The sequence below is a fragment of the Mandrillus leucophaeus genome, unplaced genomic scaffold, assembly GCF_000951045.1.
Source record: "Mandrillus leucophaeus isolate KB7577 unplaced genomic scaffold, Mleu.le_1.0 Scaffold38, whole genome shotgun sequence".
NCBI lineage: Eukaryota > Metazoa > Chordata > Mammalia > Primates > Cercopithecidae > Mandrillus > Mandrillus leucophaeus.
Genome location: NW_012104031.1, coordinates 5786135 through 5805600, shown reverse-complemented (window position 1 = coordinate 5805600; position 19466 = coordinate 5786135). Strand labels below are relative to the sequence as shown.

Here is a 19466-nt window from a genome sequence, read left to right as displayed (position 1 = left end):
GAACCCGGGAGGTGGACGCTGCAGTGAGCTGAGATCGCGCCACTGCACCCCAGCCTGGCGACAGAGCAAGATTCCATCTCAAAAAAAAAAAAAAAAATAGAATGTCAAATATTGTCCCCCACTCTCTTCTGGCTTGTAGGATTTCCACATAGAGATCCCCTGTTAACCTGATGGGCTTCCCTTTGTGCGTAACCTGACCTTTCTCTGTGGCTGAGCTTAACATTTTTTCCTTCATTTCAACCTTGGTGAATCTGACGATTATGTGTCTTGGGGTTGCACTTCTCGAGGAGTATCTTCCATGTATTTCACTGTATTTCATGAATTTGAATATTGGCCTGTCTTGCTAGGTTAGGGAAGTTCTCCTGGATAATATCCTGAAGAGTGTTTTCCAACTTGGTTCCAATCTCCCCATCACTTTCAGGTATACTGATCAAATGCAGTTTTGGTCTTTTCACATAGTCCTATATTTCTTGGAGGCTTTGTTTGTTCCTTTTCATTGTTTTTTGTCTAATCTTGTCTCTACGCTTTATTAAGTTGATCTTCATTCTCTGATACCCTTTCTAAAATATCTGAAGGTTATTAAGGCTTACACTATCTAAATTATATTTAGATAAGTTACCCATAAGCTAAAAGCTAGAGTCAGATGACAGTATCTAAGATGAAATCTTGAGTGTAGGTGGTATCCTTGTTTTCTTTTTCATAATCTCTTTAACTCATCTTAGTACTTATTTATTTATTTGTTTGTTTGTTTGTTCTGGGAACCACAGTTGAGCTTTGAGAGGCAGGGGGACAGTGCTTGATGTGTTAGCAGCTAGTAACCCGTATTTTAACTGAGCTGAGAACAGTAGTAATACTATGCTGGCAATAGCAAGAATTTTATCTCTGCAGCCTCATAGTACAACTGTCTTGTTTTAAAACTGGATTTTATTTTAACTAAATTCCTTTTTAAACCAAGATAGTTATATATAAGAATGTCTTTGGATTGGAAGCCTTGGTTTTAGTTTATTCTTGAATTGTCAATATCAGAAGTTTAGAAATAGTAAAATTCAGCGGCAAAGTAATAGTACATAATAACCACAGATTTATTGTGAAATGCTGGAGCCAACATGGAGGAATGGCAAGTATATGAGCTTTGACAATAGATGGGACCGGGGTTTTGAATCCTAGTTCTAACTCTTACTAACTCTGTGACCAAATGTAGATACTCATCCTGAGATTTCCTCATTGATAAAACGACATATCACCTCAGTGGAGTTGCAAGTGGTATTTTGCTTTTATCGCCATGTAAATTAAAGATAAATGAAACTTATGAAAAAGTGTTTCTATAAATAAATGCTATGTAAAATATTTTCTAAATTGGAATAACTTCGAAAAACTATAGAGTATAATATGAATATGCTGTAGGTACCATTTTAGCAGAATAACTAATACCTCATGTTTGTGATTGATTTAAGTATTTATTTCCTTTTAAATACCTGTGGGAGTACTTGGTCATAGTAGGCACTCTAGCCACTTTATTAGTCCAAGAACTAAGTTCATTGTAGGATTTTTTTTTTAAGTTCTGTGTCTAAATCTGATACAAGAATAGTAAAAGCCATGCAGTGGCAGAACTTTTATCCTAATTTATAGGCTAAAAAACTTCTTATAGTACTTAAAAGCTTTCCTTTCTTCAATAGATTTAACCTTCATTTCTAATATATAAATGTAATTTATTTTTGCTTAGACTCCAGTGGTTGGAGATGATAAAAATATAATCCTTGTAACACAGATATAGAACCTGATGGTGGCCTTTGGATGATACTTCAGCTCTCACCCAGTAAAGTCCCTGGGATTCCACATTCCCCAAATCCTTTTCTTTTCACTGAGATGCCAAGTAGCCCTCCTGCTTTTTCTTCCATAACCAGTCTTCCTACTGCTGCTGTAAGGTGTCATGCTATGCTCTGCCACCTGGTGGTTGCAATGTACACTGCTGTTTCTGTTGCTGCCGCAGTTGCCTCCTACAACACTGAGAGTCGAAGTGTAGAGGTTGGGATTAAGTCTGCAGGTGTGATGTTCAGTGATATGGGCTCTGGAGCCAGATTTCTAAGTTTGAATCCCTACATCACTGCCTCCTTGCTGTGTAACCTTGGACAGGTTATACAGTTTTCTTATCTGTAAAATAGGTAGGGTAATAGTGCTTACCTCACAGGGTTGTTTTATTCAATTAATACAAATGCTGAGAACATTACATACTGAAAACAGTACACGACAGAAAACAGTAAAATGCTGAAGACAGTATTTGTAACATAACAGTGTTAGCTATTGCTATTATTCTGATCGGAATGCTTTAGGTAAGCAATTAAATGTGTATATTTTATTTGGAGCTATCATAGCTCCAAACTGATCCTAGCCTTGAGTTTATTTTTTAATGTTGATCTTTTCTAACTCCATTATGTATATACTTTGTTACACATAATTTTTAATTCTCACTATCTCATATTGTAAAGTTAAGAAGTAAAAAAAAAAAAGAAAAAAAATCACACTAAAATAAGAGTTCTTTTGTTTTTTTTTGAGACGGAGTCTCGCTCTGTCGCCCAGACTGGAGTGCAGTGGCGCGATCTCGGCTCACTGCAAGCTCCGCCTCCCGGGTTTACGCCATTCTCCTGCCTCAGCCTCCTGAGTAGCTGGGATTACAGGCGCCCGCCACCTCGCCCGGCTAGTTTTTTGTATTTTTTAGTAGAGACGGGGTTTCAGCATGTTAGCCAGGATGGTCTCGATCTCCTGACGTTGTGATCCGCTCATCTCGGCCTCCCAAAGTGCTGGGATTACAGACTTGAGCCACCGCGACCGGCCAAAATAAGAGTTCTTAAAGTGAGTGAATATCATATGGAAATAACCATAGCACAATAGTGGAAATTTTAGAAATTTGTTTTTTTAATTTAGGAAGTTAATCAGTGAAATGAACTTTGTTCTGAAAATTTTATTTGTGTTTTTTACATACTGTAACAAGATAATTTCTAAGTTTTACTTTTATTCATTCTTTTTCCCTTTCTGGGGTGTGTGTGTGTGTGTGTGTGTGTGTGTGTGTCTGTGGTATTCAAACATTATTATGGTATGATGTTCCGTTTTTCTTGTTTCTGTTCTGTTTCCTTCCTTTTTCATATTTTTGTTTATATGTATGAAACAGTATTATGGTGTGATATTTTGTTTTTTTCCCACTCAATTTTATACTGTACACATTTCCCTTTTTGTTAAATAGTTTAATACATCATAAGTTACTCATTTTGGTTGGATATTGTTTTCTTTTTGTTGTATAATATTATAATGGTTATTTTTTATTTATACAGCTTTTTTCTCCTCTCTCATGTGTTTGTCGAACAACTGCCAAAAGGAGTGTTAAGAGTACATGAATGGTTTTGTGGCTCTTGAAATATTTTCCCACATTTTGATCCAAAAGTGCCATGCTTTTTAATGCTATTAAACACAAATTTACTTTCACCCATAAAACATTGTCTAGGAACAAAGGTGAAAAAGACAGGATCCCTGCTCTCTCGGGCTAGAGTATAATAGAGAGGATACGTACAGATGAATGACTAAAAAGGCTACAACATTCTGAGTATGAAGGAAGAACTGGGATAGTTGGACAGTAGCAGTGTGGAAAATACTTCTTAAAGGAGATTGAATATGAAAATATGGTTTTAATTTGAAATAATTATTGATGCTAATTTTTCTTTCTTGCATATTATGTTTGTCATTTCCGAAACACATTTTTTTGCTTTGCAACAAAGTGACTTAACTCCTGCCAACTGCATGATATGGTAGAAAGAGCACACAGGTTTAGATAAATTGCTTAATTGTCTAAACCTCAGTTTCTGCACATATAAAACATAAATGATACTTCCTTTAGAGAGTTTTGAGGATTATAGAAAGTGTATTTTATCTATTATCTCCAGGCTTATTTCAAAAAATATTTGAAATGAAAGGATTAATATACTAATAATGTATTTAGCACAGTATGTGGCATATAAGTTAGACTTAGTAAGTAGGAGCCACTATTGGTTTTATGATTGCCAGTGTTAAGCATTCTGCTTCTTACAAAGCATCAGCTTTCCTATAGATACTGCTCAGTTTTCTAGAAGCTGAAACTGCCACCTTCTAAATGATCAGAATTCAATTCCTCAACCTCCAGAGTAAACCCAGCTCTTGAGTCTTTATAGTAACTAAAAAGCTAGCTTCTTTCCTTCGTTTCCCTTCTTCAGCCCCTGCTAACTGCCAGGTACCATTTTAGATGTAGGGAATAGGAAGATAACTGAGATAATGTCCTACACTGTCTACCTAGAGAAATAGAGTCAGAGGTAGGTGACTGTACACATGTCAGAGAAATCAGTGGTTCTCAACCCTGGCTGCTCATTAGCATCACCTGGGGAAGCTGTTTAAAAATACCAGTGCTGATACCATACTTTAGATAATTTAGGGGTTAATGCAAGCAGAAACAGTATTCTGTAGGAATCTGTACTCATTGATAGGTTGAGTGAGTCATTTTGATTGGAAAGAGAACTGGAAAAATCTTCACAATTAGAGTAATATTCAAACCAACGACAGAACTTAGTCTATATTGTTAGGAGGACAACAAGCTAGGGCACAAAAACTTGAAAACTGATAGCAGATTGGAGAAGGAAATGGTAGATTATAAGGCTAGACTAACAAGTACAAACCAGCTAATAAGAAAGAAACTTTACGTCTGTTAAGGAGTTTAGATTTCATTATGTAGAAAATGAGGTAGACTTTATGAGAGAATGATATGATGCAATCTCTGATTTGGAAAAAACAGCTAGCCGCTAGTTCATAACATTGTCAAAAATAAATTCTAGATGGAATTAAAGTTATGGAAAAAATAGAGAATAATATTTCTCTTTTTTTTTCTTTTTTTTTTTTTGAGACAGAGTCTCGCTCTGTTGCCCAGGCTAGAGTGCAGTGGCCAGATCTCAGCTCACTGCAAGCTCCGCCTCCCGGGTTCACGCCATTCTCCTGCCTCAGCCTCCTGAGTAGCTGGGACTACAGGCGCCCACCACCTCGCCCGGCTAGTTTTTTGCATTTTTTAGTAGAGACGGGGTTTCACCGTGTTAGCCAGGATGGTCTCGATCTCCTGACCTTGTGATCCGCCCGTCTCGGCCTCCCAAAGTGCTGGGATTACAGGCTTGAGCCACTGCGCCCGGCCGAGAATAATATTTCTATATTTTGAGGTTGGAGAAGACCTTTATAAACATGTTATGAACTCCAAAGTCATAAAGGAGAACATTGAAATTAACAGATTTTACCAAGTAAATATTTAAAACTCTACAACAAAAGGTACCCTAAAGTTGAAAGTTTGGCGACAAACTAGGGGAAAGTATTTGCTACCTCAGTGACAGAAGGTTAAAGTACCTAATGTATACCAAGCTCTTACAAATCGATTAAGAATAGGCAAAAGATTGAACAGGTAGCTTAACAAAGAAGAAATACAAATGGTTGCTAAAGCATGTAAAAGGATGCTTATCTTCAGTAATAATCAGGATTGTAAAATCAAACAAGAGTGAGGTCTTTGAAACTTTCATGCTGATACAGAATTTTAAAGTGAATAATAATTAATGTCAAAAATGTGGAGAAACAGGCAGACTGATAACATTGTTGGTGGGAGATAAGTTGGTGTAACCTGTCTAGAGACTATATTAGTGGTTATCTATCAAAACTTAAATTGTGGTTGCCCTTGGACCCAGTAGCCACAACTAAGAATTATACCTGGAGAAATACAATGTCGTAACATTGTTTGTAATGCTAAACAGTGTAAATGTATACATATTTGATAGGCATTAAACTTTTTTGTAGGAATATATACCAGACTGAAGAAACTGGTGGAGGAGGGGCACTTTATATACTTCTGTAATGTTTGTGATTTTTTTTTAGAACTTCCATATAACTGTGTGTGTGTGTGTGTGTGTGTGTGTGTGTGTGTCTGTCTGTCTATCCATCCATCCATCCCAAATCTTATCTATCTATGCCAAAGGCTGGAAGTCCTGTTCTGGATGAATTAGATGAGGAAGAAGTTGGAGGCAGGAAAACCAGTTAAAGAATTTTTTGCCTTGTTCAGGTGTGAGAAATGTTTGGGTCTAAATTGGAACTGTGACAGTCAGAATGAGGAAGAGGGAAGATTTGAAAGATAGAGAATCTATAAACTTGTACTATGTGGGTGGGAAGAATGAGGAAAGACCATCAAAGATGGTTCTGAAGTTGGTAAGTTATATTGCTGAGTAAGCAACTATGACATTATTAAAAATAGGAAAAACAGGAAAAGAAGCATCTTTGGAGTAGAAGATAATGAGTATCTTAAATATAGATCCTCAATATGTATTTGAACAATAAATTAGTTTGGTTCAGTTAGCTCATCTTTAGCATCTATAATTTATGCTTTCTTATTAAGGCTGGTCTTGTGTAGTTATTCTTCTACTTGTTAGGAGATGTCATTAACATTTCAAAATATATAAAAAGCAATTTCTAAGTATAATTTTTAAACGATTTGTTCTTGTTTTATATTTTCAGAGTGCACATTTGGCCATGATAGATACCCTCATGATGGCTTATACTGTAGAAATGGTCAGTATAGAAAAAGTAATTGCGTGTGCTCAGCAGTATTCAGCTTTTTTCCAAGCCACGGATCTGCCCTATGATATCGAGGACGCTGTCATGTACTGGATAAATAAGGTAGGATTATACTCACTTGAGTAAATTGCATCTTATAGCCAGAAAATGTGAAATTCTAAATTATACATTGCCACTTCATTACTCTTTTTGTTTCAAATCAGAGTGCAAACTTAAGTTGTAAAATATACTTAAATTTTTTTATTAAAAAAGCTTAAAATGATGAAAATAGATTTCTGTATACTCAGCAATATTTATAATTATTCTTTTTTTTTTTTTTTTTTGAGAAGTAGTCTCGCTCTGTCACCCAGGCTAGTGGCTCACTGCAACCTCTGCCTTTCAGGTTCTAGCAATTCTCATGCCTTGGCCTCCCAAGTAGCTGGGATTACAGGCATTTGCCACCATACCCGGCTAATTTTTGTATTTTTAGTGGAGACGGGGTTTCACTATGTTGGCCAGGCTGGTCTCGAACTCCTGGCCTCAAGTGATCTACTCACCTCAGCCTCCCAAAGTGCTGCAATTACAGGTGTGAGCCACCATGCCTGGCCAATATTTATAATCATTTTTAATGATTAATCTAGTTCATACCAGATTATGGAAAAATTCAGAACACTCCTAATAGTGAACTATACACAGTGGGTGTTCAGTAAATATTTTTTGAATTCATTTCAGGAATGAAATAATTTTCTTACATTTCCGGTTAGAGGATTCTTAGGTTTGCTTGACCAAGTTGCACAAGATCATGATTGTGGATTTCTCTTCTTGGAAATTTTTATGAAACTGTGATTTATGCTTTGAAGATGCTTAATTTGTCAGCTTATCACTCCCTTTGCAAATTTGAGTAGTTAATTTGTCTTGATCCACTTTCATTTACCACTGTCAGCCAAGAGAAAATTAAACCTTATCTGAAGACAAGCACTAGAAGTTATATTTCCAGGTATCTTTTCTTGAAAGCTGACATGAAGCTTGCAATAAAAAGCTAAATGTAAAAAACACTATTACAGCTATCTTCATTATCCATAATATCAGTATCATTGTAGAAGGACTGCTTAATACTTTGCCTCTGGAGTTCCTTTATTTCTTCATCTTTAGTAATCTTTCCCCCACTCCTCCTCAGCTGTAGAAAATCACAGTCACATTCTAGACCTATTCATCTTGAGAAACTGTGCAAGCTTCACATCCCATTACAGACTTCCCATTCTTGAACAATTTCTCCTATCTTCCTAACTCACTTGCTTTAAATATTAATTTAAAAATGTTCAACCTCATTATGACTTATAAACCATTGAGCCTATTAATTTCTCACAATCTTGTTGGACTTCATATTTGTCCATCTTGAACTTAGATTTTTATAAGTACCCTCAGTTCTTATGTCTCCCCTTCCCTCCCTGTTACTCATTTGGTAACAGCTCAGATGGTTTAGCTCAGTTACGCATTTTATTTATAACCTGCACTTGCAGAGGCAAATATTGCTGGAGAAATTTACACAAGGAAGTTGGTTTCACTTTAAGTTCATAAGCACAAACTTCCACTGCCAGTCCAAGAAACGTGTCCTTAAGTTTGCTTTCCCACGCTTCATGACAACTGTTACCCATTTCCTGATTCTCGGACCTTCTGTAACCCTTTCCCTACTACTGTCAGCTAAATTTGCCTTATCTTTTCTTGAGACCAGAGATGGGAAGGCTTTAGATGGGAATTATCTTCCCTTTATACTAGCAAATCTGTAAACAGTTTTGGATCAGCACTCATTGCCTTTTGTCCTGCTGTTAGAATGAAGAATTTCCCCCTTCACATCAAATGTGAGTTCTCCACTACTGCTCTAGAACTTTCTTCCCTTTTTCATGGTCATTGGTCCTCTATTTCAGTTCTTACATTTTAATGTACATAAAAATCACCTGGTGTATTAGTCCATTTTTCTTCTTATAACAGAATACCTGGGCCGGGCACAGTGGCTCACGCCTATAATCCCAGCACTTTGGGAGGCCGAGGCAGGTGGGAGGTCAGGAGTTCAAGACCAGCCTGGCCAATATGGCGAAACCCTGTCTCTACTAAAAATATAAAAATTAGCTGCACATGGTGGCGGATGCCTATAATCCCAGCTACTTGGGAGGCTGAGGCAGGAGAATCACTTGAACCTGGGAGGCGGAGGTTGCAGTGAGCCGAGATCATGCCAGTGCACTCCAGCCTGGGTGACAGTGAGATTCTCTCAAAAAAAGAATAATAATAATAATAACAATAACAGAATACCTGAAACTGGGTGATTTATAACAAAAAGGAATTTATTTCTTATAGCTATGGAGGCTAAGAAATCCCAGGTGAAGAGGCCACTAGTGAGAGCCTTCTTGCTAAGTTGGGGCTCTGCAGAGTCCTGAGGCAGCACAGGGAATCATATGTTTGAGCATGTTAGCTCAGCTCTATCTTCCCCATCTTATAAAGCTGCTAGCGATAGCCTGTTGATCCATTGATGTGTGAATTGGGTCGGCTCTCATAAGCCAGTCACCTCTTAAAGGTCCCCACCTTTCAGTACTGCGACAGTGGAGATTAAGTTTCCACATGAATTTCAGAGGGGGGCAAATATTCAAACCATAAGAACCTGGGAATGTGTTAAAATGGCTGCTCTGAATGAGGAGGTGTCTAGCGTGAAGCAGGAGAGAGTGCATTTCTAACAAGCTCCAGGTGATACTAATGCTGCTGGTCTGGGACCACACTGTTATTTGTTCACTCCCACATCGTCTGACTCTTGAAGCTCCCTATTGGATCGTTCTCGTAAGAATACAGATTTGGGCCAGGTGTGGTGACTCACGCCTGGAATCCCAGCACTTTGGGAGGCAAAGGCAGGCGGATCACCTGAGGTAGACAGTTCAAGACTAGCCTGGCCAACATGGTGAAACCCCACTCTACTGAAAGTATAGTAATTAGCTGGGTATGGTGGTGGGTGCCTGTAATCCCAGCTACTTGTGAGGCTAAGGCAGGAGAATTGCTTGAACCTGGGAGGCAGAGGTTGCTGTGAGCCGAGATGGTGCCATTGTACTTCAGCCTGGGTGACAGAGTGAGACTCCATCTCAAAACAAAACAAACAAAAAAAGAATACAGACTTGGAGGCTGGGCACAGCAACTCATGCCTCTAATCCCAGCGCTTTGGGAGGCTGAGGCGGGTGGATCATCTCAGGTCAGGAGTCCGAGACCAGCCTGACCAACATGGCGAAACCCTGTCTCTACTAAAAATACAGAAATTAGCTGGGCGTGGTGATGTGCGCCTGTAGTCCCAGCTACTCGGGAGGCTGAGACAGGAGAACCACTTGAACCTGGCAGGTGGAAGTTGCAGTGACTTGAGATTGCACCACTGCACTACAGCCTGGGCAACATAGCAAGACTCCATCTCAAAAAGAAAAAAAAAACAGACTTGCTCTAGTGTCTTCCATCCTAAGAAACAAAACTTCCCCATCCTAATACAAGCCTATTTCTCCATACAACAGAATCTCTCAAGAGTTGTTTGCTATTTCTTTAGCCTGCTGTTATCTCTCTCCCATACCCATTCCTACCCTGAAATTGTTCCTGAGTGTATCAAAAAGGCAAATCCAATCAATAATTTTTTGTCCTTAATTTAAACTCAATTTTTACTTCTAAAGCTTGAACCACCTTTTTGAAGTTTCAGTGGAAAACCCAAGGTGTTTACCAAGCCCTCCTCTACTTGGTAGGATTTGAACACCAAACTCTGCCTCCCCTATGGTGGCAATTTCTTTGATTTCTTAGCAGTTGTCTTCTCCCTGCATTTCTTAAAATCTTTCCTACACATGCCCAGTCTAGGGCTCAGCCAAGAGTTGAGGGAAGTTTATATGCAGATTTTGGGCCTCACCCATTACCCTTCCTACAATATTCCTCCTCAATATCCAGCTACTCTGGCAGTGCCAGATTTCTCCCTTGATTCCTCCTGCCAACCAGACTACAGTTTTCTCCTTGAGTTCTAGTCACAGTGCACTGTTGAACTGAGGGTAAGGCCATATAAACATGGATTTCACTCAGTATGTTTCTTTCTTTTTCAAAGTTGAATTCTTTCTTGCTTCTACTTGCTCTTGGTTGCTCACCAGTACCTCCAACAGATGCTTTATATATTTTGTCCAGAGTTTATAATTGCTCTCTGCAGAGCTTAGTGTGATGCATGCTATTCTACTATTACCAGAACCAGAATTCTAAAAGTATCTTTTTATAGTGCAGCTTGGATCAGGCCATTCTTTTGCTCAAAACTCTTTAGTGACTTCACTTTACCCTTAAAATAAAATGTAAAATTTATCATGGCCTGCAAGGTACCACCTACTCTGACCCTGTGTACTCCATGCTAGGCTCATGGCCACTGTTCCCCTTTCTCACTTATTTGACTTCATTCCTGCTCCATGCCTTTTCTCATCTCTGAACCATTGAACCTCATGTTTCCTATTCCCGGGCAGCTCAGCTCCCAGCTTTCTGCATGGCTTAGTGCTTCTGCTCTCCATCAGCTTGAATAGCACTTTTCCCTGACAACCTTATCTAAATGAAGTGCCTCTATCAACCCCTTGTTTTCTATACTCAAACACTCTACCTTTTTTCTTTCATAGCACTTTCAGACTAATTACTTTTTTAATCATTTAATTTTTTAAAATCCGTCTTCCTAACTAGAATAGTCTATGTGAGGATAGGTACAATGAACTTTTTATTTCTAGTGCCTATGATGACCTTCTTTCTTCTTTTCAGTTTTAGTGTCTAGACTAGCACAGTGTTTGACAAAGAGATTATATTTAATAAACATTAACTAAATTAATAAAGAGAAGAGATAGTTTAAGCCATTAAATTAAGCTAGGCACTTTGGAACTTTGGAAATCTACACAAAATTAAGGAAATCACTTACCTAGGAATGTTCATTCCCTTTATGTAGTCATATCCACCGTATTCCATTTTCAAATTCGGTTTAAAACAATTTGATTCAACCTGAACTGCAGTGTATTTTTTCCCTTGATCCATTCTACTAGCCCCAGCATTATTTTTTATTCTCTCATTATGACTTCACCCTTACCTCTCAGATTTAGTATATGTTTTCTTCTTCTGGCTCTTGTTTTGGCTCATCCTAACCCAGTTGCCTTTTTTCCTGGATAATGCATCCACAAGTATAAAAAAACCTACCAACAAAAAATGGCAATAACATGGCTAAAATAGTTATCAGCATAGTGGCTAAAATGAATTTAAACTTAAAAACAAAAAAGCAAAATCACAGAAGACAAGATTATATTGGATGATTGAATCACGCAGAGGTACACAAAAATTGTGAATATATCAACCTTATATTATTTGGCTCTACCTCTGTTTCAAATCTCATTTTGTGACTTCTTTGGGTTCACTATGTCATTCTGTTACTTAAACACGCAAGCATTTTTCCTACCACAGGGCTTTTGCTTATGTTTTTCATTCTCTCTCTGGAATACTGTTTTCTCTACTTTTTCCATAGCCAACTTGTTCTCTTTAAGATCTCAGCTTAAAGTTACTTCTTAAAGAAATTGTCTTAGTCTGTTTGGGTTGCTATAACAAAATGCCCTAGTCTAGGTAATTTATAAACAACAGATATCCATTGCTCGTAGTTCTGAAAGCTGGGAATTCCCAGATCAAGGTGCCAGCAGATTCAGTTTTTGGTGAGGACTTGCTCTCTGCTTCAGAATGGCAGCTTCTTGTTGTGTCCCCACATGGCCAAAAGGCCACTGTGCTCCTTCAACCCCCTTTATAAAGGAACCAACCCCATCCATACACAAGGGCAGAGTCTCATGACTTAATCATGCCCCAAAAGGCTCCACCTCTTAATATTAACACATTGGGGATTAAGTTTCAAATATGAACTCTGGGGGGCAAACATTTAGACCAAAGCAAAGGCCTTGTCTGATATAACCATCTTTTCTAAAACAGGTCTTCCTGCTCCCATTATTTTCTACTCACATTTTAATTTATTTATAGCATTTACAAATGGTTTTCCTATCTCCCCTGCTTCATGAGGACAGGAATCATTTTGACTTTGTACTCCATTGTATACCTAGCCTCTTAATACAGTATCTGGCACATAACTGACATTCAGTAGATATCCGTTGAATGTGCAAATAAATGAGTGAATGGTGGTTTAAAATGTTAATTTGTGACCACTTTGCTTTTTGGACAGAATCAGATAAAAAACCTCTTTAAAAATGAAGATATTTCCTCTATAGGGAAAAAAATAAAAACAAGGATATTTCCAAACTGGCAGATCAATTACAACTACCTGACAATGAATTAGAAAGTGTTTGTTTTTTAACTTAAAGGGAATGAGGCTGGGTGTGGTGGCTTATGCCTGTAGTCCCACCACTTTGGGAGGCTGAGGCAGGTGGATCGCTTGAGTCCAGAAGTTTAAGACCAATCTGGGGAACAAGGTGAAATCCTGTCTCCACCAAAAACAAAACAAAAAACAAAAATTAGCCAAGCTTGGTGGTGCATGCCTGTGGCCCCAGCTATTTGAGAGGCCGAGACAGTAGGATTGCTTGAGCCCAGGAGGCAAAGGTTATAGTAAGCCAAGATCACGCCACTGTTCTCCAGCCTGGCTGACAGATTGAGACTGTGTCTCCAAAAAAACAGTTGGGGGTGGAGGGTGTGGGGAATGAAAATACTACAAAACAAATCAATAGAAAACATTATAAACTTTACCAGGATTTGGTCCCGTCTTCCTCACCTCCCCCAATTGGTAAAGAGACCAAAATGCTTAAAGATACATGGGTGTTACAAAACTGCTTTGTAACACCGTATATTACCATGATGGAAAATATGGGGCTGGGCACGGTGGCTCATGCCTGTAATCCCAGCACTTTGGGAGGCTGAGGCAGGCGGATCACCTGAGGTCCGGAGTTCGAGACCAGCCTGGTCAACATTGTGAAACCCCATCTCTACTAAAAATATTTTAAAAATTAGCTGGGTGTAACGGTGGGCGCCTGTAATCCCAGTTACTCGGGAGGTTGAGGCAAGAGAATTGCTTGAACCCAGGAGACGGAGGTTGCAGTGAACTGACACGGTGCCACTGCACTCCAGCCTGGGCGACAGAGTGAGACTCTGTCTCAAAAAAAAAAAAAAGAAGAAGAAAATATGAATGATTTTGTTAACAGTCAGACTAAAACTACAACTCTTCCTGTTAGGAACACCTAAACATGCTTGATAAATATAATTAGAAAAGTTTATACTGCAGAGTTGAGTTTAAAGGAAGAAAAGGGAATTCTCAGGTGCCAGAAACAAAATGGGGACTGAAAGTTTTGGTGGCTAATGGCATTAATATTTTCTACAGTGCCATAATTAATAAATTTGAACTTTTATTGATTGGTACTAGAGTGACCTTAAAATCATTAACTCAAAATCCAAAATTATCTAAAGTCTTCTCAAGATATAATTTATGCACCATGTAGACTTTTTTTTTTTTTAACTGTTTTTGGATTATGGACTGCTTGAATAATCTGATGAGAGAGAAATTAAACTGTCTCCCCAAAAAGTTTTCATATGCAAAAATTTTGCATGTGTTTTAACTGTGGCATTATGACTGCCCTAAATTCCCCCATGATCATGGACATGTCAGAAATCACACCTTAAGAACTTGATTCACAGTGTTATTTATTGATAATAACAACATTAACTTTAGGGAAAATAACTTTCATTTGCTAGTTCTAAAATCTAAAATTGTAAAATTTTACTTGATGTTATTTTGCTTCCTAAGCATTAAAACTGACATTCCCGAGTACCTTTTTTTCCCTCGCACCCCAACCAGTTTCTGACATACAGTATCTGCCTAACAACTATTTGATAAATTAATGAATTCTAGATTATCAAATAAGTATCCATAAACAATTTTTTTCTGGTTGTGAAGCTGAAATTTTCTTTATTTGAGTGAGACTGGTATTTGACATCAGGGCTCTGACTATAGGCATCTTAATGTGTGTTATTTTATTGTTATATTTGAAAATAAATTTTAAAAAATACAAATTCAAACTGATATTTTTATATTTTAAGGTAAATGAACATTTGAAAGACATAATGGAACAAGAACAAAAACTGAAAGAACATCACACAGTTGAAGCTCCAGGAGGTCAAAAGGTATATATTTCAAACACAAAAGGTGCCTTTATGAGACTGTATGTATGTTCACATATTTGCATTATTTTGGGAAATGTTAATAGTTGTGTTTATTAAATTATTTTTTAGTGGTGTTAACTGTACCCTAGAAAGCCATGCTGTAAACACTAAGTAAAGAGAAGTACAAAGTGAAGGTTAATTGGATGATGGTATTTGTAAAAAAATGTATTGATGACTAGAACTCAAGTTCTGAGGTTCTTTTGTCAAAAATAGCAGTTTGCCTTTCTTTGGTAAAATGTATAAAACAACAAGAAAACAATTTTAAATGTTCAGCCTTTATAATGACTTGCAGCAAGACCAACGTTTGACCAACATTTAAAACAATATTCCCAGAATTTCATTGGGCGTGATGGCTCACCTATAATACCAGCACTTTGGGAGGCTGAGGCAGGCAGATCATGAGGTCAGGAGTTCGAAACCAGCCTGACCAACATGATGAACCCCATCTCTACTGAAAATACAAAAATTAGCTGGGCATGGTGGCGTATATCTGTAATCTCAGCAACTCAGGAGGCTGAGGCAGGAGAATCGCTTAAACCTGGGAGGCAGAGGTTGCAGTGAGCTGAGATCACGCCACTGCACTCCAACCTGGGCAACAGAGCAAGACTCCATCTCAAAATAAATATATATGTATTCAAAATGTACAGTATGGTTATTCTGTGAAGAAAGAGGAAACATTAACATGGATTTATTCTTTTAAAACTCTCAGACTTTTAGAGTTTTCTTCTCTGAAAATTTAGTTGTGTGTTTGTCATATGCTAAAACCACAAGTATATTTTCTGTGATATAGTATATCTTACGTCTTTTAAAATGTATTGTAATTGGAACCTTTTAAACATGTTGTATAGTATTAGAATTGAGGTATAATAAATTGTAATAATTCAGAAACCTTATTCTGTGTTTGAATTAAAGTTTCTTCATTATTACACAGTACTTCTATTATTTTGAGCTTATTCTTATTCCACTAGTCACTGATCTCTCCGTAAAAAGAGAAAGGAAAAAGGAAGGAAAAGGGAAGCTGTTCTGTCTCTTATCAACTTCAATAGAAAAATCTTGTGGAGGACCACGTACAATTTTGTCTGATTTTGATGTTTTGGGATCACAATGCTTTCCCCCATCTGGTTTACTGACTGCCTCCTGAAAATACGATTTGTGCTTAATCCTTCATCCTAACTCTGTTGAGGTCCTTTCCCCTAAAGGTAGATTGGAAAGGAATTCTCCTTTTTTCCCATCACCCCAGATTATGTTTCATTTCCCTGCTGCCAGCCAATTTCTGTCCTTGCCTCTTACCTGTTACATCCCACAGTCTTTTCTTGTCAGCTTCCTTCCCTTTCTCTTTTTCTTATCATAGGAGCTGAAACTTCTGCCTTGGAGATACGTATAATCCTGCCCCTCAATTTTGCTCCTGGCTTTTATCAGTAATAAGGTTGAGGTAGCATCATTCTAAGTTATAACACTAATGAAATTTCTCTATAGAAATCTTCTGTATTATATATAATGGTTAAGTTCTGTAGTATTGCATATACATTTTGAACCAAATGGGGATTTTATATGATGACAGAGTGCCCAGTAAACATTTTTTTAATGAAAAAAAAAAAATGCCATTTGTATTTCAAACAACCAAGTAAAGTGATCCTGGAGAAAAACTGTATGGAATCTAGACACTATTGTATTACATGGCTTTTACTTTTTCACAGCACTTAGCTCCATGCAGTTGCACATATTAACTGTACAACTAGTATTTGTTGAATGAGTGACTGAGTGAAGAAAGAAATGATTGTGCAGTTAATTTTTAAATATTTGGTTAGTATACATTTTTAGTTTAGCACATACATAGCATTTACTCCTTCATTTTCCAATGAATTTTATCCTTTTTCCCCCATTGTTTTTGAAAATTGAATCTTTGTGAAAATAAGGGTTAATTTAACATATCTTCCCGTAGGTTCAGGTGTTGTCATTATGAAGAAACACACTATCACAGAATAAACTAGGGAAGGGAATCTTGCTCTGTTTCCTAACAATGGGGTTTTTGGCATTTGAACTATGTACTTGGTTTGGCTGGAAATATTATCATTCCAATTTTGGTTTTTAACTCTGTAAAAGCAAAATTCATGCTCCTTTTCTTCTTTTACAAATGAGAGAGAAAATGACTTGCTCTTTCTTATTACTGTACGTTTGGTAAGAAGTTGCCACTCTTTCCATCTACTTCAGTCAGCTTTTCTAGTGACGTGTACACAGGAGCCTCGCCCTGTTGCCTATTGCTTGTCCAGCTATAGACAAAGCCCGTGGTATTGGATAATAACGTATCTTACCTTTTGTCCTTGCCCAACTACTCTTAAGTCAGATGTCCAATAGAATTTGTTTTATGAAATATCTTTTTATAACCATATTCTTGGTAAAATATATGCACATGTTGAAGGATACTTGTACTATAAATTATGAGGGTTGGACTGAAATGAAAGATGTCAAAGGTATTTCTTTAGGATATTAGATCCTCCAATGATGCATTTCTGATCATTGGATTGGGTGGTGTCCTAAGAGAAAGGCATTTTAAATAGTGTCATGTCCTAGGAAAATGTTTTGTTTAAACAGTTTACTAATGGTATTTTCTCTTTTTTTCCCAAGTTGCTCATTTTGCTTCTAATACTTCTTTTGACTGTAAAATAGGGTGCCCAATTAAATTTGAATGCCAGAGAAACAACAAATAGCTTTTTTTAATAAGTTGCACAGGTGTCTTGTATTGTGTGAGCATCTTGTGTATATTTGCTAAATTTGGAAGCCGTACTTGAATGATTTCTGAAGTTTATAGCCAAGTTGACATTAAGTGCAACATTGATTCTCTTGAAGAGTTTGTGTAAAGTACTATGGTAAAATGAGTATTGCACATAAAGTCAGGCTAGTTCTGTCGCTAAATAACTTCATGACATTTACAAAGGCACTTGACCTCTCTGGGCCTTATTTTGTTTTGTTTTGTTTTTTGTTTTTTTTTTAATCTGTAAAAAGTAAAAGGTTGGATTAATCGGTTTCTAAATTCTGTAATTAAAAAGATGCTCAGTTTTTCCCTTCTCAATATGTTAGTAAACATAAGAGAAAAAAAACAAAAGGTTGGTGAAAATAGTAAATAGTTATCATAGACTTTTCTATATGTATATTACTAGTAGATTTATGCTAACTGTATGCATGAAATATCTAGGAATACCTTCTAGAAGATGTGAGACTTTAACAGGGCATTAGTAGATTTCATGATACTAGGTCATAGGGAACAATTTAAGTAGAGACACTAAGTTGCAAGTGAAGGCACTTGTGGGAATTACTGAGTGGATGAATGTGGCAGAATCAGTTTTGAAAGAGCTATGAATTCATGCGTTTGTATTCTAATACTAACTATATAGAGAATGAAGTTTAATGTTTCTCATTTTTTTTTTTTTTTTTTTTTGGAGACGGAGTCTTGCTCCGTCACTCAGGCTGGAGGGCAGAGGCATGATCTCACCTCTCTGCAACCTCGGCCTCCTGGGTTCAAGCAATTCTCGTGCTTCAGCCTCCCCAGTAGCTGGGATTACAAGCGTGCTGGGATTACAAGCGTGCACCACCACGCCCAGCTAATTTTTGTGTGTGTGTATTTTTAGCGGAGATGGCATTTCGCCATGTTGGCCAGGCTGGTCTTGAACTCCCGACTTGAGGTGATTGCCCGCTTTGGCTTCCCAAAGTGCTGGGATTATAGGTATGAGACGCCACCCCAGCCAATGTTTCTCAAAGTATTAAAGATATATGTTTACTTAGTGTGGCATTTGCTACTTTTTAAAAAGAAATATTTGTGAGGTATTTTACAAGGGAGTAGGAAGTAGATGAAGGAATTACCTTTGGAGAAAAGACATCCACAGAACTCTAATTGCTTTTCACTTTAAGGAGTATCTCAATATAGACTACACTTTCCCCCTGTGAGAGAGTAGGTAAATGCTTATACCTCTGCCTGATTACTTCAGCCCTTACGAATTTCTCCCTTGACTAAAATTCCTTAACAGTTAAAAACTGTAACCCACTTTTTTCTCCCTCAAATGCTGTTTCTTCAAGTAGTACTATTTGAGAGAAGGGCTCTGAAGTAAAATACATTTGGGAAATGCTGCCTAGTCTGTGCCCCTTTGAAAATGTTGCAATCCATTTTAGTACATTAATGGTCCAGTCAAAGAGACTGTCTAGCCATTTTCCAAACATTTTTTATCTTTGAACTATTTTATGAATGACTTTTACTAGCATCCCATAGAATTAGTGTTCTTCAGTGCACAATGTAGAAAACGATAATTTGTAACGTATAACTTTGCACTTAAGTTGTCTATTTAATATGTATATAAATATATAAAACATTTAATGTTCAAATACAGCACATCATTCTCAGATACATCATTTCATTTGACTCTTAGATTTACCTTGATTTCTTTTGTACCATTATTTTAGTTAAGAAACTGTGATGACATGGCCTGCCTAAATTAGATAATTTTTGTTTTGAATCCTACCTTTAAGATTCTGTTCTATAATTATAAATCTATCCATATGTAGGCTTCTTTTTTTTTTTTTTTTTTTTTTTTCCTTTTTGGAGACAGGGTCTCACTCTATTGCCCAGGCTGGAATGAAGTAGCGAGATCATGGCTCACTGTAGC

General features: G+C 37.3%; 1 protein-coding gene across 4 annotated transcripts in view; it reads left to right on the top strand.

Annotated features, from left to right (window-relative positions):
• CAMSAP2 (calmodulin regulated spectrin-associated protein family, member 2) overlaps positions 1-19466 on the top strand; it is a 122368-nt gene that overhangs the window by 66668 nt on the left and 36234 nt on the right. For all 4 annotated transcript variants that reach the window (XM_011990583.1, XM_011990581.1, XM_011990582.1 and 1 more), the window contains exons 3-4: positions 6556-6717; positions 14689-14772. In XM_011990583.1, coding sequence (XP_011845973.1) covers positions 6556-6717; positions 14689-14772 — 246 coding nt within the window. The remainder of the gene's footprint in view (positions 1-6555; positions 6718-14688; positions 14773-19466) is intronic.